Source organism: Moschus berezovskii, chromosome 5 (genome assembly GCF_049115385.1).
Source record: "Moschus berezovskii isolate FMDL1 chromosome 5, NW_MosBer_1.0, whole genome shotgun sequence".
Classification (NCBI taxonomy): Eukaryota; Metazoa; Chordata; class Mammalia; order Artiodactyla; family Moschidae; genus Moschus; species Moschus berezovskii.
Genome location: NC_142464.1, coordinates 95840285 through 95866880, shown reverse-complemented (window position 1 = coordinate 95866880; position 26596 = coordinate 95840285). Strand labels below are relative to the sequence as shown.

At 42.6% G+C, this 26596-nt stretch overlaps 1 protein-coding gene across 7 annotated transcripts in view; it reads right to left on the bottom strand.

Annotated features, from left to right (window-relative positions):
* SLC4A4 (solute carrier family 4 member 4) overlaps nucleotides 1-26596 on the bottom strand; it is a 368998-nt gene that overhangs the window by 304051 nt on the left and 38351 nt on the right. For 2 of the 7 annotated variants that reach the window (XM_055434869.2, XM_055434871.2), the window contains exon 1: nucleotides 12387-12791. In XM_055434869.2, coding sequence (XP_055290844.2) covers nucleotides 12387-12660 — 274 coding nt within the window. In that variant the 5' untranslated portion in view covers nucleotides 12661-12791. The other 5 variants (XM_055434874.2, XM_088836384.1, XM_088836383.1 and 2 more) reach the window with 5 other exon arrangements.

The following is a 26596-nucleotide window of genomic DNA, read 5'->3' as shown; positions in this document are numbered from 1 at the left end:
TTGTGGTCACCATTTGCACAACTGAATGGCAAGTAGGGCTGGAAGAGAGAAAACAAAGGCTAATCCAATGGTCATTGATAACCGGATTTGCAATTGCAGCCAGAGAGGCAGCTTAGACAGACACATAAATGCACACATTCACACTCTCATTCTAACCACATTGTCCGTCTGCGACTCTATTCTGGCTTCCCTTTTAGCACTAGCCTAAGCCCCGCTGGGCAATAGGAAGAGTAGACTTAGTCACTATAGACAGATAATCCACTATATAGTCAATGCACTCACAGCTAATCAGGTATCAAACATCTAATATTAGTTCACACAATTCCCTCCTCTCACACACCTGTACATAGGTAAATAAGACTTGGATCATGCAGGGCGAGGGGGCGGCCCGCAGGTTGGGGGGTGGTAAAACAAAGACCAAGAAATAGAGAAAGTGCTGGGAATGACTCAAACTAGCATAGTTAAGTGCAATCCCAGAATCATCACGACTATGATTTTCCACTTGCACCCAGAAAAACAGGACAACATTCACTGACACAGCAGCACATAATCACACTTTTAGAACTGAAATGAGCTTTAATATCACCTGATTAAACCTCTTCATGTACCAGTTAACCAAGTAACGCCAAACAGCTAATGATGTAGAGGCTGGGACTCTTGGAGCTCCTGGTTATAGGTTTCCTTTCTCACTTCCCCACTACCATGGTACCTACACTCCACCCTACCCCCGGTATTGCATTGTCTGCAAAATATAGCCAAGTAGGGAGAAAAAAGATTAAGCTTTTCAAGTTAGCAACTACAAAAGAGGACAAAACAGGCTCAGGAAGTCTCTGAAAATGTGTCTTATAATCACAGAATGACAAGTTTAAATCTACAACACTTAGCTCGGTAAACTGCCCCAGAATATGAAGACATTCTGGCAGATACCTGTCCTCCCATGAGCACCTGTGGTCGTGCAAACAATGAGGCCAGCCAGGCATGTGCCTTCTTTCCCTCGCACCTTTTCACAAGCTCTCCCAACACCTTTTATTCTTCTCCATTCAGTTCTTCCTACTCCCTGCTCTTCCAGGCTACCCTTCCAGCTCTCACCCAGCTTCCTTTCTATCATGGAAAGGGACCAGACCTCAAGCACCCATTTTTGGAAGGAGCACTACCCTGGTAAAGTTAAGAAGTCTGGCTCCTTGTCCACGTGTTCCAAATTACCATCAGCGTTACTACAAGCAAATCACTTTACCTTCTTCAGGGCTCATCTCTCCATCTGTGAGAACACTAAGCTACATTTTCTCGAAGATCCTTTTGAGCTCTAAAATTTCTGTAATAATTCTAAGGATTTTAATTGGTCAAGTATAATGAAGCACATAAGGGAAAAGCTAAAATTTTTCTACTATTTCTCAAAGTCCCTCCACAACTACTTATGATGGTGGTTTTCTCTTTGGGCATTCTTCAATCGGCTCTGATTTGACTCTTTCCTGACAATGCCACCTAGACTGCTAAAAGCCACCAATCACCCTTTTCTGCCAAATCGACCAGTTACTTTTCACTCCTCATCTACTTGACTCCAGGCAGCACTCAGCACTGTCCATCACTGGCTCCTGGTTGAAAACAGTCTTTCCTGGCCTCAGAAGACTTCGATGATTGCTCCTTCTCAGTCTCCAAATGTTGGCATCGAAGAACACAGACCAGTCCTCCTCCCACCCTATTCTCTTCCTTTGGTAATGTCATCCATTCGTGTGGCTTTATTTTTTAACATATTGTTTTGGGGATTTTAAAAAAAAAATTTATCAGTTTATTTTGCTGTGTCAGGTCTTCATTGCAACATATGGGATCTAGCTCCCTGACTAGGGATCGAATGCAGGCCCCCTGCACTGGCAGCAAGGAGTCTTAGCCACTGGACCACCAAGGAAGTCCCCCTATGGCTTCAAATACTAGCTAGCTCCCTGGGATTCCCAAATTTCTATCCCATCCCCATCCTTTCTTTTTAGCTCCAGCTTGTGTGGCCAAGTACCTGCTTTAGAGTTCTACTGGATGTCTCACAGGAGTCTCAAAGTCAAAAGCTGAACACCTACCTTCCTTCACTACTATTCCTCCAGTGTCCCTCATCACAAATGGCATGTAAGTCCCCAAACTGCTCAAAGCAGAAATCCAAAAGTAACCACCCCCCACCAGCACATCTGTTCATCAGCAAGTGCTGACAATTCAACCCATCTTTTTTGTCCCAGGCTTGCCCCTTGGAAGGAAAGTTATGACCAATCTTGATAGTATATTAAAAAGCAGAGACATTACTTTGCCAACCAAGGTCCGTCTAGTCAAGGCAATGGTTTTTCCCGTGGTCATGTATGGATGTGAGAGTTGGACTGTGAAGAAAGCTGATCGCCGAAGAATCGATGCTTTTGAACCGTGGTGTTGGAGAAGACTCTTGAGAGTCCCTTATACTGAAAGGAGATCCAACCAGTCCATTCTAGAGGAGATCAATCCTGGATGTTCATAGGAGGGACTGATGCTAAAGCTGAAGCTGCAATACTTTGGCCACCTCATGCGACGAGTTGACTCACTAGAAAAGACTCTGATGCTGGGAAAGGTTGGGGGCGGGAGGAGAAGGGGACGACAGAGAATGAGATGGCTGGATGGCATCACCGACTCTGTGGACATGAGTTTGAGTGTACTCCAGGAGTTGGTGATGGACAGGGAGGCATGGCGTGCTGTGATTCATGGGGTCGCAGAGAGTCGGACACGACTAAGCGACTGAACTGAACTGAAACCCTAAAATCATCTCTCAGTTGAATCTTAGCAACAGTCTCCCCACTTTTACCTTTGTCCTCTTGGGATGCTTTCTCCACCCATCAGCCAAAGAGATGTTTTTTAAAATGCGTTTTGTCTTGTCACTTTACTGCTTACAACACTCTGTAGTGGCTCCCCAGTGAACACTAAATGAATCCTAAATCTTTAGCAAAAGTCATGAATTATCTGGGTTCCACCCACTTCTCAGAGAAGGCACTGGCGACCCACTCCAGTACTCTTGCCTGGAAAATCCCATGGATGGAGGAGCCTGGTAGGCTGCAGTCCGTGGGGTCGCTAAGAGTCGGACACGACTAAGCGACTTCACTTTCACTTTTCACTTTCATGAATTGGAGAAGGAAATGGCAACCCACTCCAGTGTTCTTGCCTGGAGAATCCCAGGGACAGGGGAGCCTAGTAGGCTTCTGTCTATGGGGTCACACAGATTTGGACATGACTGAAGCGACTTAGCAGCAGCAGCATCCACCTCTGGTTCATGTGGTCCAGCTGCATGGGCCTTATTTTCACTTCTCAAACAGGCCTACTCACCACTGGGCCTTCACACATGCTGGCCTAGGAGGTTTCCCTCCTTCTTGACCTAGCTAACCCTCTTCACCCTTTAGGTCTCAAGTTAACATCACTCTATAGGAGATATATATCTTGGTCTCCATGTATACTCACCCACAGGCATGATATACTCTCTAAATTATCATATCAACCAACTTTGTGTCCTTAAATGATGAGTTTATTTGACGACACATTAGTTACTGACCTCACTGGAATACGCTATCACTTTCAGTAATACATGTTTGCCTGGAAAAGAAACATATCAGAGCTTATATATCTGCAAGTGTTCTTACCATTTTTATAAGCTAAAAAAAATTAATAAAAGCTTTGTCCATCAAAGTTAATGAGAAGAGTTAATGAAATTCACTCAGTGTTTTCTGACTCTTTGCAACCCCATGGACTACACAGTCCATGTAATTCTCCAGGCCAGAATACTGGAGTGGGTGGCTGTTCCCTTCTCCAGGGGATCTTCCCAACCCAGGGATCGAATCCAGGTCTCCCGCATTGCAGGCGGATTCATTGCCAGCTGAACCACAAGGGAAGAGAAGAGTTAACACAGATAATAATCAGCTAACTTGTTGATTACCAGATACCAGTAATCAACAGAAAAGTCAGAAAGCATTCTGTAGTTCCAGCAAGCACTTGAGAAAGTGTTAAACACAAAAATAAATCACAGGCAAGGACTAGACCCAAACAAATTAACACCTTAAATTTACAGGGTTCATCCTGGGGTTTTCAAATTAGTTTCCTTATACCCCTAGCAAAACTAGGGGATAAGGAAGCACCAATGCTGTTTCTTTGCATGAAAATCTGAGATTCAGAAATTAAGCAACTGGACAATAGCTTATTGCAAATGTCAAAGTATTTTTCTGGTATTATCCAAGAATCCTTAGAGCATCTCTAGTGGGTGGAGAAGAAGCTAAGTTATTAACTGCAATCTGCATGAAGAAAACGCAACCCACACAAACATGATCGGCCTTATGTCACCCAGAAAGACAGGGCAGAGCCAAAAACAGAAATAGGTTCTGAGACTCCTGGTTGTCCACCACATTCTCTAACCCACAACACTGAATTAAAGTACCTCAAACACCAGACACTGACTGCATTTGCCAAATACATGGATCCATTGGATTCAACTGTGTGCTTTCATTCTACATCCAAGACACTGTCTTTATCTTTCAGCAGGAACAGAATCACATTGAAAATTTAATAATCAACTAGAGGGTAGGGTTGTGAATTAACTAATTCATAAAATGTGTGACTCTGGCCCTCTAAAGCTGGTACGTTGGCTGATTTCACTAAAATTCAGACACTCCTTTTGATTTCCAGAAGTTTTGGCCTTGTCAAAGGTATTGAGTAACCCACCATTAAGAGGGAGTAAAATCATGTCCCAAGAGGGTTGAATCTGCTCTCCTTTCAAAGTCAACAGAGTATCAAGAAACGTGAACATGTTGGATGTAGCACTTAGGATGGCTGCCTTCTAATTCTAACTCTTGGTAAAGGTAAAAACAATTCATCAGATTTAAAACCTTGTGCAGCTATTCAGGGAAGGGAGTTATTTAAGTCGCCTCTACTAATGATTCAAAGGTTGTCACTCACCACCCTCCTTCCCTTCACCTTCATCCCACCTAGCAATCAGCAGCTTCAGGGGCACAATATTTGGAACCTCCTGTGAACTCCTACCCTGGCAGGCTCTCACCTCAGTCCCCTACGTGCTATCAGCCAAAAAAGGAAAATGAAACAGAACGAAACCAAATCCCATCAGCATGCCCACTTCAGCAACAGGAGAGCCTCCACTGAGCTTTATTCAGTTTTATTCTGTTCTTACTCTGCTCTCCCTCATCACACCAAATTTTCAATTCCCAATGACTTTAAATCTTATAATGATAAAAATGGGGAAACACGTAGCTCAGGTTTGAACACTTAGTATTATTTCTATACCATTGCATAATCTCATTGAATTGGCACCTAAATTATATAACAGCCAGTAGGGAACAGAATTACTCTAGTTCATGCTGCATATGGGGAAAGGAAAAAAGAAAAAAATTTATAGTGTGTAGGTGTGTTTATATACATTACATATATAATAAACCCTTGAATCCTCCTCATTGGTAGGAAATTACCACACACTTAAATCTGTTTTCCAGAAGGGTAACTTTGCAGGCCTTATTACAATGGGCACACATTTATGATTTATCCTGTATGCAAGTATAGTTAGTATATCTTTTCTTGGAAGAGGAGACAATTTCACAAATTAGATGTAATATCTCTCGGAGCAATCTAACCATGGAAACCAGATCTCACACCCAGAGCCTAAAGGGAATCAGAACGTATTTAAAGAGAAATAGACAGCAGGCCTCAGGAAAATTCTCTTGACCTTCCTGGCTTGCCTCTTCTAAAACAAGAAGCAGTAGGTAAGTGTGGTTATTAGGAAGGCAAAGGATAGGTGTTGGTAAAGATGAATTAAGAAAATAATGGGTTCAGGCTGGAGAGGACACATATGCCTATAGCTGATTCACACTGATGTATGATAAAAGCTATCTCAATATTGTAAAGTAATTATCCTCCAATTAAAATAAATAAATAAAATTTTAAAAACGAAAATAACAAATATTTTGGTAGTTCAAATTTTGGGGGATGATAATCACTGAAAATTATTGGTGAACCTGTATCAATCAGAAAGCAAAAGAATAAGACAGTGATACAGTATAAAGTAGGCTTCCCCAGTGGCTCAGCAGTAAAGAATCCGCCTGCGATGCAGGAACCTCAGTAGATGTGGGTTCGATTTCTGGGTCAGGAAGATCCCCTGGAGAAGGGCATAGCAACCCACTCCAGTATTCTTGCCTGGAGAATCCCACGGACAGAGGAGCCTGGCAGGCTACAGTCCATAGGGTTGCAAAGAGCTGAACACCACTGAAGCGACTTAGCATGCACACGTGCCTTGTATAAAGTACTCCTATGCCTAATGCCAAGTACAGCAGCAACACTGTTTCTGGTCATTATTAAAACAGTTCTATGGTGAATGGTGTGTCTGATTCTCATTGTGCAGAACTGAGAAATCCAAACTTTAAGTTTTTCTTCACTTACGCAATGGTTCAGCAATAGACAAGTTTTTAAACTTTTATTCCCAAACTGATGTTCAGTCACTCTGCCTTAACAACACATGAATAATACAAATGACAGAGACTCCCCAAAATAAATATGAAACAATTCATCTCAAAAATATGAGCAGATACAAAGCTTAGAGAAAGAAACTCAACCGCAGACAAAATTTGCTGCAAGTGTATTATTTCAGAATTTCTGGATCCTTGGAAAACATGACTCAAGTACCAAGTTCAATTCTGCAAACTTCTTGCCATAAAAGAATGTAGTCACCTAGGACAGAAAGTGGCCTCCAGAAGGCTTTAGCCCATACTGTACCACCAGGGAATTCTCTACAATTGGAAAACTCTGAGAAGGGATGTCTGAGTCCAGCTTCCAAACCCCACAGGATTTATCATCTGATTTCCTTTAAGCTCAGGAAATCTATATACAAATACTTAACTTCAGTGTGACACAGCAGGAGGTGTCAGAGAGCTGGGTGCTGCCTGCTTTAGGACCTCTGGCAGGCTTCCAGCTGAGGCCATGACGAGAAAGAAGCAGGACGCTGGGAAAGGTCTGTGTGGGTTCAACATGCTCTGGGAACCCAAGCTACTTATTCAAGCCTCAACCCTTAAAACACCTGACCACACTTCCTCCAAGCTCTCCAACGTGTGGATACATTGTTTCTTTTAAGAAGGCTTTTCCTTCAGCAATATTTGCCCAAGTATTTCCTCTGTACACACTGTTTTCTGGGCAATAATAGAGAACAGGAGAGAGGAGGTCAGCAAAATGCAACCCGACACTTATATCCAGCGCTCAGAATAGCGCTGACCCCAACCAGCCCCTCCCTTCCCATCTCCTTCCTTCCCATCCACTAGGTTTTCATTCACTTCTTCTTGGCAATTACCTTTTTTGACTATTGTAATGATTACCAAATGTCCACTAGGCCCCTCCTTCTCTTTAGAATACTACCTCCTCCAATACACATAAATACATCATCACAACATCCTCCAGTGAAAAATAGGTTTAAGTCATTATGATTTCATGTCTGTAAAATGTTGAGATCTTGACCTCTCCAAACACAAAAACCACCAGTTCATCACTTTAGTCTCTCTCTTCAAAATACAAAGCAAAAGAAGGAAAAAGAATACAGTGGATGTGTTTATGGGGCTTCTTTTTCTTATCAGTATAAATGATGTACATATATCAATGATCTTTGCAAAATCAAGTAGGATTATTAACAAGCACTAGGATCATTAGAGACTATATCATCTCATTTGACTAAGAGAAGAGAAACAGAATTCTAACTGAAAATTTAAACAAAGGCTTTAGAGGACTATATAAATTAATTCTATGTAAGCTTCATTTGGTTTATTTACACTTTCATTTCTTCACTCTTTCAACAAACAGTGAATGTCTACTGTGTTCCTGACCCTGTCCTACTTTTTTACTTTTATTTCCCTAAAAATAACCTTCCTGTAAATTCCATGAATTTTCAACAACACTCTCTCTCTTAATGTCCAACAGTAGACCTGGGAATTTGTAGAATTCTTCTTCCATTTGGACAGATGGGAGAGCATTTCCTCTTGGACTTGGTTTTGAATGGAAGAGGAAAACCACTACAATATATCAATGGATTTGAGAGCACTGATCAAACTTCAGAAATGCAGACCTGTTTCAGCCAATATTGTATTTCTGTACTTTATGTTTCCTGAGTTGCTGCTTAGGACTGATGTTAAGAAAAGGGCCCCTCGTCATGAAGTCAGAGTTGCCAAGGCTTGCCAGGGAGTTACCTAGCCTTGCAGAGCCAAGGCCTTATCTCAAAGGATAAGGTGGAGTTTGCTCTTTTCCCCCTATTGCGAAATATGAGAATATTAAGTAATCTGTTTATATCATACAGATCCAAAACCCTGGCTGACTTTTTAAAGGATAAAATATCCATAGAATTTCCTCCTCTTTAGAAAAAGCTACCTGGGATCTTCCTCTCTCAACCTTGGTTCACCCAACAAAATTTGCCAATTTCCCCTAAGTGTGTTTGAAATGAAAAATCAGTCTTGTTCCTCAGAGTGGACATTTCTGGGTCCCCTTGAAAAGCAATGAGATCAAACCAGTCCATCCTAAAGGAAATCAACCCTGAATATTCATTGGAAGGACTGAAGCTGAAGCTCCAATACTTTGGCCACCTGACGCAGAGCTGACTCACTGGAAAAGACCCCGATGCTGAGACAGATTGCGGGCAGGAGGAGGAGGCGGTGACAGAAGATATGGGCTGGATGGCATCACTGACTCAACGGACATGAGTTTGAAGTCAGGAAGAGTCAAACTCAGGAAGACAGTGAAGGACAGGGAAGCCTGAAGTGCTGCAGTCCATGGGGTCACAAAGAGTTGGACCTAACTTAGCGACTGAACATCAATTTGTCATCTAACAGACCAGTTCTACAGAAATGCCTGGGCTGGAGCTGGACCCTGTGGGTACAAACACAAACATGGTATCTGAAATGTTACAAACTTTAAATGAGTTACCCACAGTAACCACTCTATACCAAAAATGTTAGCTTCACCAAACACACTGTAAGGTAAGCACTGAAAGAGCAGACATACAAGCTTCTCTTTATTTTAAAGATTAAAATTGACACTGGGTTTCCTTACTCAAGAGTATCTTTTTAAACCATTATTATAAATGTACAAGAGGCCTGCATGCTAAGTCGCTTCAGTCATATGCGACTCCATATCTCATGAACTGTAGCCCGCCAGGCTCCTCTGTCCATGGAGTTCTCCAGGCAAGAATACTGGAGTGGGTTGCCATTTCCTTCTCCAGGGGATCTTCCTGACCCTGGGATCAAACCTACGTCTCTTTTGTCTCCTGCACTGGCAAGAGGGTTCTTTACCACTGGCATCAGCTGGGAAGCCTGGTTTATCAGGCAAACTACATGAAAAAAAGAGCTTTAGATCTTTAAACATATCCCACATAGATAAATTCACTATTTAAACAGAAAAAGCCTCCTCTTCTGATTCACTCTATTCTTAGCGAGTTTGCAGCTGATGGTTTTCTACTGAGTTTTTAGAATGCAGATTAAGTGTCATGCCACCCACTGAGAGTAAAGTTGAACCAGGTGAATTGAGGGTGTGGTTGAAAGTCTCTGTCTACCTTTCTCAGAACTACAGCATTAGAAAGAACTATGAGGCAGCGTTTGACTCTTTTTGCCATCAAGCTGAGATGAATCCAATCAGCCCAAATTGAGTGATCCTAGAAAAATTTTTAAAGCATAATCATATCAAAATAACCAGAGTTACTGGAGGTCACCCTAATACTCGTTTAATGGGAGTGCATCTTATTAGTGTAAATTACTTTAAAAAACAAAGTTTTATTTTAAGTTCACTTTTGCCAAGTGTGCTGCAATATACCTCAACCATATTTATTCCAGAAGCAAGAGAAATACTGTTTGGGTAAAAGAAAACATGTTTGGTAACAGAAATGTTAGGTGTTCCAGATCCTTGCCCTTTGAATTTCTGATCCTTAAACTAGAGCACTTACTTCAGACATAAATGGACCAGAAACTCAGCTACTTCACAACAAAAATAAGTCTTCTTTCCTTTAAGAACACTCTTCTCCATGCAATTAAAAATATGAGATAGACTCATGTCCTTGAGGAAAATGTTCCCATCAAAATCCTGATCAGAGGTATTGACAGTCAAATCAATTGTATCCTCCTGCTCAACCACTGGAATCATGGTAAGCCATTCAAACCCATCTCCATTTCAACTTCTTTACACTGTCACCCAGAATTACTGTAAAATTTAAGTGCTACCACCCTCACAAGATGAAGCCAGGTGAGAAAATGGGAAGGTCAACTGGGAAGGCACTGAATTAGAAACAGTAGTTTCTAATAATATTTCATGACCTGTACTGTAAGGACCCCATACTGTTGGATGCCTCCACCAAATCATGGCCATAAGCAGCCATCCTACATAGTCTCAGCATTCAATAACAGCAACTAGCTAAACAGGCTTTGAAAGAAACGTAACCAATCCACACTCCACTCAACATGAAAGATTATCATTAAAATAGAAGTTTCACCAGAATAGGAAAATACACAAAATCCATACAGCAAGGTGAATCACCACAAAGCCAATCAATTTTACAGATATTTTGATCACCTTTGTCTTTTTTGCTTCTCCTTAAAGAAATCTATCTACAGATTTGTTGCTACTCACTACACTGTTGTCTTAATTTTCTGCTTGAAAAATCAAGGGGAAAACTGCAGGAAATAAACTTCTTAGTCAAAGTATTAAGAAATCCATGTATAATATCCTGCTCCAGTAAAGCGCTGTCAATCCTACAGATATTACAAACTCAAGAAGTGATTAACATCTCCTGAGAACTTAGCTAGAGGGTTATTCTCAAGGAACATACACACACACAGAGGACATCTCATCCCCAAGCTCTCACTGATTTTTCTACTTTAATTGTTCTGAAATGATCAGATATTTGCTCAGTCCTACAGTGCTTCTTATAGTTATCTGCTGTAACTTTAAGATTCTTATCTCCTCTTTGACACTGGGACAGTGACAGAATCACCACAATGGAGACAGCATCAAGGGTTACAAGAATCTTAAGACAAAAGTTTTACTATTTTGCTTTCATTAGCTTGGCATTTTCCCACAGTCATGCTGTAAAAGTGCAAGGAACCCATAAAACAATAAGAACAAAAATATTGTGGTTTCCTTTTTCCTAAGAAACATAGGCATCAACTTCTAATTAGTCAGTCTCAAGAGCGTACATGCGGGAAGTGGGAAGGTGGGGGTGAGGGGAACCCACCCTCCAACACTACACAATCAGAAGAAACTCACCAAGGAGACATAATGGCCACATTATTCAAACTACCCCAGGTGGCACAAGAGCATCACTTGCCTGGAATCTGGTATTGAGTCTGGCTGAAGAATCACTCCAAAACACACAGCACCCACCCTCTTTACCCAACCCCACCACCTCCCTGGTCCCAGTCTTTGGTAGGCATTAAGTAACTTATCAAACAGTACCAATCAGACTAGGGAGTTTTCAAAATACATATGAATTCATTCTCGGCTGATTTTAAAGGGTAGAATTCATGATGTGGTTAACCAGTAAGTTTTACTTAACTTTATGAATACTGTCTAAAACCTTGCTTATTTTTAAAACTGTCATTATAAATGTTAGTAATACCCTGTATATCTGTGATGCCTTTGCATGCTTATTTTAATAACTATTAATTAAACCCTGCCTTCTCACTATCAAATAAGTAGGATTATTCCCATATTACTGATAAGTCAAGACACAAGAGAAGAGCAAGCATACAGAAAGCACCATGGTACCAGCTAAAATTTAACTCTTCTTTGGTTTTTAACTGGCACTGGAGAACATTAGCAAAAGAGTTCCTCTGGGGTTCTAAGTTAAAAAAAGAATACTTGTCCATCTTTTCCTAACAGAGGTGCATCTGTAGCTACCACTCTTTATAGCCTCAGCTTAGACCCATGCTTCTTGCAGCAATGGTATCATTCTCTCTCTGTAACATCTGCTTCTCTCTCCTTCAGGCTACAAGGAAGATATTAGAAGATACTGCCAAATATATCTATATAAATCTAGCAGCCTCCTTGAATTAGTCATTGGAGGGTGGTTAATATAATCTGGCAAAATATTTATTTTTGACAGAAAAGCACAGCTAACATAGGAACCTGCTTCAAAGTCAGATCTGTTTTTCTTGTTGTTACCTATGCAGGACCACACTGATTCAGATTCTGACAGTCCAGTGAAGTTCTTAGAATTACTTTCTGTGCTGAAGCAAAATGTGGAGATGAAATGAAACTCCAGAGATCAGCTTGGGTTTTTAACTTCAAAATGATAAGACATATGCCATGTATGGGTGCTATTATCTACAAAGACTTATATACACAAATACAGACTTCCCCAGGCCCATCAAACTCACCTTCTACTTCTTCTTCATCACACACATGCTTAAGGAAGGAAGCCCCTCTATCCAGGACAGCTTCATCCTCCATCCTATAGTAATAAAAAAGAAAAAAAGAATGCTCAGACTTCTCCTTGAGGGAGCCACTGGACAAAGCCCAGCTGCTGGGCAGGTGAACCTGCAAGCTGCTGTTCATGTTAACAGGGCAGAGTCCCTCTTCCTTTGGTGTCTGCGGCTCCTTCGCTCCTTCAGCTCCTCTCACCGAGTGCTTGAGAATATGCCGGTCCCACATAGCTTCCGTTCTAACCTTGACAGAGCCCCCGCAGGGACAGGTAAGAGAAAATCATTTCAATCCTGGAGGCTGGATGTTGGGGGTTCTCCCCTTTGGGATCTGCCCCCAAAAAAAAGATGAAAAGAAAAAAAAAATACCAAGAGAGGAAGTTTGGTGTGCCTGGAGTGCTCGTGATGGTCGTTTGTGGAAATCCAGCTTCGGGGCTTAGCTCTTTAAACACCCACTGCATGAAAATGTATACCCTCACACACACGCACGCACACATGCACACCCACCCACACACAGAAAGCGACAGGGAGTCAGGCTACTGCACAGTGGGAGCCTAGCTTCCAGCCAGCCTCTTAATACCAGCACAGCCCAGTATTCTCTGTTGAGTGGCAAGCTTTGAGTCACATGTTGGCCTTACGGAAATCTGACATCTGAGGATTATCCAGCAACCCCAGCTTCGGCAACAGTCACATATATATGCCACCCATTCATTTATTTTCCACATTCTTATCGCACGCCTCTGTCTACGTATATCTGTCCTGTTAACTCTTCCCTGAAGGGCACGAAGTGCTGCATTTTGTAACCATATTATGCTGTCCTCCTGGCTCCTTACATAATAGGATCTACTCTGCAATTTCCTAGGCTAAATAAGACCTCAGGATCCATCCAAGTAATGACAGCGTTTGTACGGCCTCCCAATGCCAAATGTGTCTCTGGTTTATAGAACGAGGTAAGGTTGATTTCCATATTCGGTGACTCCTTTTCATTGCATCAACTTTGACATACAGAATTCCATGAACTCTATTTATAGTGAAAGCAGAAAGAACTCTCGAATTGCTCAAATGCTGCTACTGTCGTACCGGTCTAGAAACAAAGAACTTTCTCTGGGGACAGCTGCTCTATGTCATACCATACAGGAGCCCCGCCAGAGAGCCAAATGTTCACTCTGTATTCTATTCATCCAGTTATGTGCCTGGGCATTGAATACTGTAGGTCTGTGTTCCATATTGTCTTTGTAACTTATTCCTGTTCTTCCCATATTTGTTATCATCTATATGAGATGCAATGAATTCACTTTTTCTTCCTTTCTATTTCAGGAGCATTTCCATCTCACAAAGCAACCATCTGAGCTTAAAAAGTCAGAAATTTGGTGTCAGGGAGACACCAGTTTAAAAAGCCTATTCATACTTGTATCACCTGGAGCAAAGTATCCAAATTTTTAAGCCTCAGTTTTTCCATCTAGGAAATTGGAGGTAAATATCAACTATGTGAGATGGCTTTCAAATTAAAGTCAGGTAACACACATGAAAGCACTCAGTTTTGTGCCTACCACCTATTACATGTTTAATAAAGTTATGTTTCTTTCCTGTCTTCTTTCCTTTTTTCTTTTTTGCCTGACCTTGGTTGGTGGACAATGCCATAAAGAAACTCATGACTTTGGAAAGTTGAAGAATCTTTTCTTCTGGGATATGGCTCTTACACACAGAAGTTCATCTTTTTCCTTTCCTATACTCAAACTAAAAATATAAAACTAAATGCAAACAGGAAATGGGTCAGCAAGCAGGATCACAGTAAAAAAAGAAAATGCTGTGAAGACTTGAGAGGTCAAATCAGTTACCAGCCTCTATGAGCCTCTGTTTTCCATGAAAACTAAATTATCCAACATACTCACCCATTCAGCAAATATTTATTTAGTGTCTGCTACGTTCCTGCCACGCTCGGAACTGGTACTCTTGGAGGGAGAGGAACACATCTCTGAATAAGGCAGGCAAAATGCCTCAGAAACTAATAATAAATAGATGAACAAGATAATCTTAAGATATCATTAAGTGCGATGCAGGAAAAAAACATAAGGTATTGGGCTACTTAGCATAAGGTGATTCAGATGTGGCTTCTGAGAAGGTGACATTTGAGCAGAGGCAAAAATGATAGGAAGGAACCAGGCATTTAGCAACCTGGGGGTAGAATATTCCAAGCAAAGGGAATAGCAATGCAAAGGCCCTAAAGGGGGAAGAAGTTTAGCATGTTTCAGGAACAGAGTAAGGCCAGAAAGACTGGACAGAGGGATGGAAGGTCACTGGGAAGTAACAATGTGGAGGGAATCAGGGCCACACAGGCCACGGTAAGCAATTAGAATTTTAGGTGTTATGGCAGCCCCTGAAGAGTTTTCATATGGAAAGGGACTTGACCTGCTTTGCCTTTTAAAAGCCCACTCGCTGTTATGTGAAAAATTCATGCATGTGTGTTAAGTTGTGTCCAACTCATTGCAACCCCATGGACTGTAGCCCACTAGGCTCCTCTGTCCGTGGAATTTTCCAGGCAAGAATACGAGAGTGGGTTGCCGTTTCCTCCTCTAGGGGATTTTCCCAACCCAAGGATGGAAACTGCATCTCTTAAGTTTCCAGGTTCTTTTAGTGAGGATGTTTCCTCATTAAAAGAGACTAGGAAACTATCTCAAGAGCCCAGGGAAGACTACAGGAAAAACATGTTGCAGGGAAGGAATCAAGAGTTCTTTTCTGGCAAGGTTATGGTTGAGATGCTTATTATATATGAAAAAGGAACTGTCAGACACACAACTAGAGGTCAAAGTCTGGAGCTCAGGAGCCGAGGGCTGGGGATAAAAATTGGGAATCAATGAGTAAAGCTGGTGTCTGAAGTTATTACTAGATGATATCATCCAGGAAGAAAATGCAGAAATAGAGAAGCTGACCTAAGACCAAGTGCCAGGCACGCCGGGCATGCCAACATTTACAAGCAGAGCAAAGGAACAAAAGCAGTCAGTGAGGTAAGAGGAAAACCAGGAAACAGTGATGTCAAGGAAGCTGAGAAAAGAGAGAGCTGCTACTAAGAGGCTGAGAAAGACTCAGAATAAAAGGGGGTTTGGCAATAGGGAGGCCACTGGTGACGATGACCAAAGCACGTGAAACATACCATACACAGTGCTAGGCACACACAGACAGCATTCAATCATCCCCTGTTCTCCTTCCTGACATTCTCCATTCATTCATTAGTGAATATTTGTTTGGTACCCACTAGGGGCCCTTCTGGGCACTGGAGATACAGTGATGAGCAAGACAGACAAAGGCTCTAGTGTAATCACATCTGCCTTCTCAAAGACGTCCTCTAGCAATCTGAGGGCTGATCCAAAGAGTAAGAACCCACCAGTAATACAGCATTTGTAGACCTAGATAAAGATGACAGGTTTATGGAGAAATCTCCTTAAAAGACCCTGGAAACACAACAAAATACTGAATCCTGTACTACTGCATCTCCGCTCCTAGGACTTACTATCTCCCCTTCAGGAAACAAAGAGTAGTGTAGCCCACATTTCTTCTCAAAGTGCAAGCTTTCTGGTCCTATAAATCTACAGAATCCAACACAACATACTGTAGTCATTTCTGCACCCCTACCATGAACCAAGCTGGTCCCAAAGCCATTTACTAACTTTTCACACATTTCCTAAATGAAAAGGTTAGCCTGTGCACCTAAGCTCTTCCCCAAACCGCACACAACAAACAGTCAAAGCAGAAGCGAAGGAAGTAAACAGTACAACTGAAGGAGACTGGACAAGCTTTAATGCCGGAACCACTTCCGAGGCGGAGAAAACCATCCAGCCTGACTGAAGCACTGTCCAGAGGCTCCGGGCCACAGGGAGCATAATGGTAGGGGCATTCTTTCGCTCTTTGATGCATATTTCACATTCCCTCCAAGACTATACATAGCAAGTAACTAGAAACCTCGTTCTTTCTGGTGGACAATGCGGAGCATCTGTAAGCACCCTCCTCCCTGTAAAAACTGCAAAGGAAAATGCAAACTGAAAATACAGAACCTGCATGCCCAGAGCAGCCCTTTCCTTGTCAAGAGCAAGTGCAGCCTGGCACATCTGGGCTTTGACACAGAGTTCAGGGATTTCATAGCTTTCTTCCATCTTTATATCACAAGTGTCCATTGTTGGGATTTGTGCACCCCCCAACCCAGACCAAATCCTCTCAGCAGTTGCTTGCTATTATTAGTAAGACAGAGATATCTTTTAAAATGACCCGTCTGACCCAACCAGTTTTTCCCTCTATCAGTAGGAAGAAATGAACTCCTCTAGTTCCTAATCAGGCCCCCAAAATCTACACTAAAATGTTCCTTTCACACCAACTGCACTTGCTGAAAACAAAGAAGGGAGGAAGCATGCTTCTAAACTGTTCCCTAGGCTGCTCTTGTCGCCAGCATGAGGCAAAGTTCAGAATAGATTTGGAAGCTTCTCACCAGCATCACGGGGAGAAGGGTCATACCAGTCAGTATAAAATCCACGCGGGGCCAACACTGCCTTCCTTCAGCAGGACCTCTGACAGCAGAAGTCAGACCCCTTCCCCCAGCAATCCACATACCCAATGTGGGGCTTCTCCCATCCTGTTATGCTGGGAGCTGCAAGTGATTTAACTGTAACCCATGTCAAATCAGCTACCAAACAGACCGGCCCTCAACAGCCGGGCCTAATCACTGCACAGGCTTGTAAGGGTGACTTAAGCCTGGCACGAGAAACATTTGTGCAAAACTGTCGGCCACTGGGCCCTGGGCACCCATCTACATTCCACCCCTCTGAGTTCCCAGCCCTAGAGCCCTCGCCAACTGCCAACGTGCTCACCAGCTAGTCCACACAGCGCATGCAGCTGCCACTCAGCCAGTCAGCAAGTGGCAGGCCGCCAGCACGCAAGTTTCAGAATGCGAGCATGCCCGTCACAGTGCTGCTAAAGGTTGAAGGTCTCTGTGTGCTAGCCTTTAGATTCGCCTCACTTGCCCTCCCACCTCCCTTCTCCCATCCCTCCCGGGTTCTGCCTCCCACGGAAGCATTTTACTTGTCTCTATAGTAACAGCATCTGGTTTCAGGGTTATAACTTTATGCAGAGCATTTCTCCTCCGAAGCAAGGGCTTTTGCCAAAGGATCCACTAGCAGCAAAAAGGCTGCTGCTTAAGGTGGAGCCACATGTTCCCTTGTCACCCCCCGGAATGCGGTTATGTTCTCAGCTGCAGGGTCACAGCAGTGGCACCGCTCAGACCCAGGGAAGCAGAAAACAGCCCTTCCACCTTGGCATGCTCGTGTGTACAGAGAGGAATCATTCTGGAGCTTGCAGCCCCACTCCCACCGCCAGCTCCTCTCCTCCACCCCCTGCTCTCCACTTAGCTGCATGGGGATCGAATGAATACTGGGGCTTCCTGACTACTTTCAAGAAGCCACCAGCCCATGCACGGCACCCTCAGGAGCAGAGTAGCTCCAGTTGCTCATAAGTCTGTATCTGAGCTCAACACCACTGGTTCTTTCCGTGCATACAGCTTAAAAGTTACTACTTAACCTCATATTTAAACTCATCTCACTTTGTCCCCCACTAGCCTGATCTGTTTACAAGAGCCAGGGAACCCCGTAATCTCTCACTTTACAACAGCTTTCCCATGCACAGCAAATGTTTACACACATGCCCGCACACACCAAAGTGACGCACGCAGGGGAGTGGACAAGTACCAGGAAGTGAAGAGCTGTATTATCATTGTTATTAGTTGTTGCTGCTGTAGATTTATATTTACACTGTGTGTAAGGGCCTTTCCTTAGGGGTACAAGGAGTTCGTCTCAAGTCTCAGAGCTCAATGCAGGTTACTCCTGCTCCTCAGCTGGTTAGATCACGTGAGAGGAAAAAAAAAATGGTATTTTCACAGGTCTTTTTCAGGAGCCACCAGTACTGACGTTTACAAGTATACACTCACTCACACACACACACTCACACACACACATCTCTCTGAATTCTATTTCCTATTCAAATCATCTGTAAGAAGTGGGGAACCGTTAGCATCACCAATAATTTGCCAGTGTAATGTTTTCAAACTTTGAAAACCGCACAGTGTTTTATTGGTGTCTTTGTTGTTTTGGAAAATCTGCTTTCCACATACACGTAAAGAACAGCATCAGTTATTTCTCCAAAAGCACAGGCAACGGGGCCAGCAATCCCAGCGCTGCAAAGAATACTGCCATCTATCGGCCACACGTGTTCACTACAGGGAAGTGAAGGGCAGAAGCAGAGGAAAAGTTGCAACTGTTTCCTTCCTAACTTCAAGTCCCCACCAGTGCTCAGAGGGCCTTTGGCTTCCACGGGGAGGGAAGAAAAGGATGTGGGTGCTGGCTTAACCGTGGAGACTGCTGGAGCTCTGGAAATACCCACTGGGGAAAAGAAACTTCAGTGTGCCAAACCTGAAAGATGACTAATGGCAGAGGCAAGTCCCAGCAATCAGGAGGCAACAAAGCCAAACAGGTCCCTTCAACAGAGTTCACGAGGGCCCTCGGTTCAGTTCAGTCGCTCAGTTGTGTCTGATTCTTTGCGACCCCATGGATTGCAGCACACCAGGCTTCCCTGTCCATCACCATCTCCCGGAGCTTGCTCAAACTCATGTCCATCAAGTGGGTGATGCCTCATCAGGCTGTAAATGCATCAATACATAGGCCCTGGTCCAGGGAGAAAGGAGTGACAGCCCCTCACAAAACCAGACTGCAGACTGGATAAAAGGTGAAAACTGAATCCAGAACAGGATCACGCCAAACATAATTCTGGATTTATGAACTGCAGTATTTTTTAAATGACCGAATTTTAGATACGAAGGACAGGTTAGTGTGACCAGAGTATAGAGATGGCAGAGGTGGTGTTCGTTGTTATAAAACGGTGACAGAAAATAGATTTGGAAATTTCAAATCCAACTCCTTGCTGACTTGGTCCTGTTAAGCATCTCACTTGTGGTGATGATTACACGCATCTACACAGGTAATAAAACTATACAGAACGGAAAACACATGCACACACATACAGAGAAATGAGTACAAACTGAGGAAATCTGAATAACTGCATTATATGTGATCAGTAAATCATGGTGATATTATACCAAAATTCTGGTTGTGAAATTATACTAAAGTTTTGCAAAAAGTCAACAGCGGGGGAATACCAGCAACATAGAAGTGATCTCTCTGAATTAGTTCTCAAAAATACATGTGGATCTATCTTTATTTCAATAAAAGTTTCAATTTAAAAAGCTCATCTGCAAATCTGCTTTTGTAAACTTTATTTCACATGATGGTCAGTCACAGAAGCTAGTCTATCCACACGTATGCAGAATCAAGTAAAATGGTCCAAATCCCAGACATGCACTTTAGTAACTGTAACCTTGGAAAAGTTAGCTAACCACTCGTTTCAACTGTCCTTAAAAATGATCCTAAAACACTTGATAAGTCATTCAGGGGATTAAATATGTTCCCAGAGTAAATAAATTTAATTAATTATAGTTGAATCTAAATCTAAGGCTTCAAGGACCCAGAAAGTATAGTAATTAACAGTCCTACAATCCCGAAGGCTATAATTCTGTCCCCATGAGCAAATGCATGGCAGTATCAACTGGGGAGACTAAAAATGAACTGCCCCTCGAGGCTGCATATCAAACTCCTCTCTCCCATCTTCTGTATGTTGGGGACAGTCTCCTACACTGTCTTCAGATGGCTGACTGAGTTCTGAAAGGCTGGAGCAGGCTCAGCAATAAAGGACAAGAAAAGAACCAGTGGCATGGGACTTCCCTGGTGGTCCAGTGGCTAAAACTCCACTCTCCCAATGCATGGGGGGTTGGGCAGGGGGAGTGCTGTGTTCGGTCCCTGGTCAGGGAACTAGATACCACATGCCACAACTAAAGATCCCAAATACAGCAATAAAGATCAAAGATCCTGCACGTCGCAATTAAGACTCGGTGCAGCAAAATAAATACATAAAATTTTAAAAAAAAGAACTGGTAGCAGGAGGGAGACAGGGACTCTGGGGTAAGGAAGGGCATGGAAGCTCAGGCGTGGTGATAGATGAAAGGAGAATGTGCTGGAGAGGGTATTACGTGCTGAAAAGGGAACAGCTCGTCTGACCCCCTGGGACACCCACCTGAATTACCCTTGAAAAGTGAAGTAAAGTGTTAGTCATTCAGTTGTGTCCGACTCTTTGAGACTCCATGGACTGTAGCCCACCAGGCTCCTCTGCCTATGGGATTCTCCAGGCAAGAATACTGGAGTGGGTTGCAGTATCCTCCTCCAGGGGATCTTCCCAGCCCAGGGATTGAACCCGGGTCTCCTGCATTGCAGGCAGATTCTTTACCATCTGAGCCACCAGGGAAGCCTGAATTACCCTTACATCCTTTAATTTATTTTAATGGGTAGATCTACTTGCTTCCCTGACTACCATATGCTACAGCTTCTGACCAGAGTTCCCACATCAAAAATTCAGCACTTTTGCCCAGTGAAAGTTTTCCTGGACTTTTGACTGTTAGGGACAGGAAACGGAGGCTCCCTTCTCAACTCATAATTTTCAATTGCCCTTCCTCAAAGGCCCTGTAGTGAAAACAGAAAGATCCTAAGAGAGGAGGGAGGCAAGAATGGAAAGACTGGGGCTGCTCCTCAGGAGTCAGGAGGGTGGCACTGAGCACGTTCATCCTGTCCCCCCGAATCCACTGCCAGGTCTCCAGCCAAGAGCCAGACTGAACCAGCTGTCATGTAAAGAAGGCAGAGTAAAGGGAAGAAAGGAAGCAACCCACAGGGTAAAAGTGAGAGAAAGGGCTTCGAAAGCTGGAAACCCACCCTGTAACATGCCAACTTCAGGCTTAGACGTGAGTGTATCAGTATCATGGCTGGATTGCTACCTGCCCTCCCACCGATGGTTTCTAACTGGACTTCCTGGCTCTGAACTCGCTCCCCACTTATCCATCCATCTAGAGAACACAGTCTGGTATCATTCTCCTTTTAAAGATCATTCATTACATTGAAGATGAAGTCCAAACTGCTCAACATGGAACTGAAGGTTTATCATGAGCTTTCCACCCAGAGCTCCTGCCACTCTCCATACCATCCCACTCCCAGATCAGGCTACCATGCTTTGTGGACGTGCTGTTTCCTCTAAATAACACACTGCCCTGGTTAACCCATTCTTCTAGACCCTACTCTCTAGGACACTCTCTACATTCTTAGACACACCCTTCCCCAAAAAGAGCCACACTCCTTTCCCTGTTCTTCACTGGCTCATTAAATGTCTGCTTCTCGTGGAGCATACAACAGAGAACATCACCATCACTGAACCTCACACACATCATGGCAGTCTTCCGCACCACCATATAAGCTCTTCGAGAGCAAATACCATCCTTCTGAAGTCTTTCTACTTCCAGATTCAAGCACAGTCACTACACATAGTATAGTGAAAGTGAAGTCGCTCAGTCGTGTCCGAGTCTTTGCAGCCCCTGTGGACTGTAGCCTACCAGGCTCCTTAGTCCATGGAAATTTTCCAGGCAAGAGTACTGGAGTGGGTTGCCATGTCCTCTTCAAATGTTGAAGAATGAATGGATCGATCAATCAATTAACCCGGGATGCTATACCTACGACTTTGCCTTATAAAGGCCAACCACATCTGCTACCACCCATAGACAGGACAGCTAGCCAGCACATGATGCCATTTAAATTGGATTACAAACCATTACTCATGTTCCCCTTGCACTGCTCTATGCAAATAAAATATGTACTTTGGAAAAAAAACAATTGAGTAAGGGGTACACTGAGGGCACACACACGTTTGGAACTAAGTGAATCTCTAAATGTAAAGACCTTGAGTGTAGTTTTCAAACATGAACCCCATTTACAAGCTAACTTTTAATCACTTGTCAAAACAGCAATTTGCTCCAAAGTTAGAGTGGGGAAGAGGCTACGCTATATCCCCTGAATGATGTTATGTCTGTGGGTGAATTATGAGATTTTTTTTTTAAATCATAGTTATTTAATTTTCTCCTTATTACCTAACTTGAGAACTTAACCCTTTCTATAGACTATAATTACAATTGTACAGCAATATGTAAAATTAAAATCAAGAGAATTTCCCTTTGTCTACTTTTGAAAAAAAAGTTTAAAAATAAAAAAATAATTTTTTAATTTATTAAGGTTAAGCAGTAGCTAGATCTGTCACACAGAAGGTTCAAAGCAAATATCTGCTTAATAACTATACAAATGAACAAACGTAAATCACAGCTTAAACTGCTTTAAAAATCCAGAAGAAGCATGAGAATCCATCAGTTTAGTTCAGTTCAGTCACTCAATTGTGTCCAATTATTTGCGACCCCATGGACTGCAGCATGCCAGGTTTCCCTGTCCATCACCAACTCCTAGAGTTTGCTCAAACTCATATCCATCTTGTCGGTGATGCTATTCAACCATCTCATCCTCTGTCATCCCCTTCTCCCCTTGCCTTCAATCCTTCAGAGCATCAGGGTCTTTTTCAATGAGTCAAGTTCTTTGCATCAGGTGGCCAAAGTATTGGAATTTCAGCTTCAGCATCAGGTGGCTGAAGTATCGGAGCTTCAGTTTCAGCATCAGTCCTTCCAATGAATATTCAGGACTGATCTCCTTTAGGATTGACAGGTTGGATTTCCTTGCAATCTAAGGGACCCTGAAGAGTCTTCTCCAACACCACAGTTCAAAAGCATCAATTCTTCAATGCTCAGCTTTCTTTATGGTCCAACTCTCACATCCATACATGACTATTGGAATAATCATAGCTTTGACTAGATGGACCTTTGTCGGAAAAGTAATGTCTCTGCTTTATAATATGCTGCTAGGTTTGTCATAGCTTTTCTTCCAAGGAGCAAGCGTTTTTAATTTCATGGCTGCAGTCACCATCTGCACTGATTTTGGAGCCCAGGAAAATAAAGAGAAGGCTCAATTTGGTTCCTCGGCTTGCAACTGGACAAATAAAACTCTGTAATGTGTTTAGGTAAACTAATAAAGATGCTGGATAGCAAATACCTGCAAAAGGAAATTAGGATTTGAAATGTCAACATAAACTTTGAGCTCTGGAAATTGCAGCCTAACTTTAAAATTACACATAGTCAATGTTAATTATCTATAGTAATTAGCACAGGGACAGCCCAGATAACCAGAGTTAATTTCGTACTTCTCCTCCGAGTCTGTGATTTGGCAGACATTCACTGCAGCTTTTACAGTGACCTCAGGTCAGATCCAGGTTGGCAGGTGGACAGGAACTCCAGAGTAGGCGTCTGTTCCGGGACACAGCGCTGGGAGTCAGCGGGAGGGCAGCTGGGCAGGTACAGCCCGTGACCTCCCACCTCTGACACCCAGAGCTGACCCTGAAGAAAACAGCCTTCCCTTCCCACCTCTACCTGAAGTGGCAGTCATCCCAAGCACATCTTCCATCTTGAACCACCACAACAGGTAGAAAGGATAAGGTTCCTGGCATTCTACAGAGTTCTTGCTACATGCCAGGCACTGTGTTAAGCATCACGCATGTAATAGTGCATTCGTGATGCTGTAAAATTGTGCCCAGCTGGCTTAATAACAGGACAGGGCTGAAGGTTCTAGTTAAAAGACTTCAATACCTATAACAAAGTGGGGACTGAAGATAGGGACTCTGATTATCAATTATTTTTTCAAAAGTCCCATGTTTAAAACATCTATTGCATACTAAATGTTGGGCTCATCACTTTACAATGCTTGTCTGATTCAATCCTCACGACAACCCCATTAGGTAAATACCTTCAACATACCCATGTAGAATTGTAATTTTAAGTTGATAATTTATTCAAAATCACACAGTAAGTGTGACAAGAAGACCCAGGCAGGAAGTTTATCTTAAGCACTCTCCTATACCCCTTCATAATTAATCTAACGGATGCCCATCAGGGATTACCTTCAAGAATCTTTTTTTATCTTACTTAACTTCAATATGCCTTCTCATAACCTCAGATTCTATCACTTACACTCAACTCTTCCCCTATCTGGGTGTACCTACTGGCCAAAAGTTGAAGGACCCTATTACAGGCTTCCCAAATAAATATCTTTATTTAATAAACACTGAGGTCAAGCTTACTATGTGCCAGTTATTGTTGTAACTGCTACAAATACTATTAGCTCATTTAATTCTTACAACAGTCTAGTGAAGTATGTATCATTTCTATCATTATCAACTCTGAGGCACAGAGAGGTTAAGTAACTTACCCAAAGTCACACAGCTAATAATTGTTGAAGTCAGGATTCAAACCCAGGTTGTCTAGATCTCCAAGTCTGTGCTCTTAGCCAATACATGTCATGCTGCCTCCCTTCACTAATTTAACTGATCTGTTCCAAACTCTCCAGGAATCCAGGCTCACAAAGATTAAACAGATCTTTGGAGAAAGAGCAGACTCACCAGAACACCTCCAGAGTATGCAGACCCTAGACATTCATAAAACTCCTCCTCTCAATCCTATTCTGCAAATGTTCAAACTCACAAATATCACAGTAACATATAATTTCTGATTCAATATATGGTCAAGTGTAACTATACGAGTTTCTGAATTCAAGGAAAAGAGGGATACTAGGATGATCTGCAGTTCAGGGGGTGTGCCATCTGCCAGGCTCAGGCTGGGTTCACCAGTAGCACAGGGCTCACCATGAGCATCTCTACAGAGCACAAATGACTACATGGTACGACCCTTCAGGGCTACCAGCAAATGGCCAAAAGGTTCTACTGTATCAAAAGTCAGAAGAATGCATCACTTCCCATGTGAGCTATACTACTAAGCAGAAAAACTACTTTATCTCACAAACATGAAGTTTAAACATACAAGTGCTTAAACCTATAAGCACTGCTCACTGTTACATGAAGAATGAAAGTACTTGTCTAATCCACACTCCCTTACCAATGTCTCTTACCAAAATACAGTAAGTTCCCTACACACAAACCTTCAAGTTGCAAACTTTCAAAGACGTGAATATGCATTTCCAATATTGTGAATATTGCACGTGACTATGCATTTGAGTGTCCAATGACATAAGTTAATTCACGTGGCTGGTATACACTGTCACATGTGTGCATCTCTGCAAGCAGTTGTGCTCTTGTGTAGTTTACTGTACAGAGCTACGTAGAGTACAATAGTACAGTATCTTTATAGACAGCGTTGAATCAAGCAAGAAACCAGAACCTGTGCGTCAATGTCAGGCATGAGTGAAACTGCAGCTTGCCCTCCACCTCCTATTGCTGACAATCCTTCAGCTCCACCATCTCCCACCAGTTCACTGCTATATGCCAGCTGTTGTACTATACTACTGTACTTTTCAAGGTATTGAACTGTAAGATTAAAAAATTTTATTTTTTGTGTTTGTTTTTTATGTATTATTTGTATTAAAAAGTGTTATAAACCTATTACTGTACAGTACTATACAGCCAACTGTGCTAGTTGGGTACTTAGGCTAACTTTGTTGGTCCTAAGAACAAACTGGAATTACAAACAAGCTCTCAGAACAGAACTCATTCATATGAAGTAAACTTACTGTATGTACTGTTCAAAGTTTATCCTTCGGTTTCCTCAAGGAATCTCTCAGTGTATACTTGTGATCAAATTTTCCAAAGTTCAATTCATCTACTCATTCATTGAACCAATTAATTGAGAATCTCCTATGAATAGGCCTTATTCTAGGCACTAAGGATAAATCCATAGTGGAAAAATAGGCAAGAAGTAAAATTGAAAAGTAAACTGCATAATACATTAGAAGGTGATAGTGCTATGGAAAAAATGAGATTTAGAGGGTGCGAGAGGGATGGGATAGAATGGGAGTCAGTTTTAAACAGGCAGTTAGGAGAGGTCTCGCTCAGGTACACTTTGAGCAGAGACTTGAAGGAGATGAGGAAGTAATTATTCAAGGGAAAAACAAATACAAAGGCCCTGAGGCAGGAGAGAGAGGCAGATTCTTGGGACATCAAGCAGGCCAGTAGCTAGAGCAGAGCAGGCTGGGAATCAAGTCCAGAAAGATAGAGCTAACACAGGAGCAGCAGCCGTGGCCTGGGAGGCCACTCAGAGGGCTTAGCCATTTACTCTGAGCAACTAGAAACCACTGGGGGATTCTGAGCAGCCGTGATAT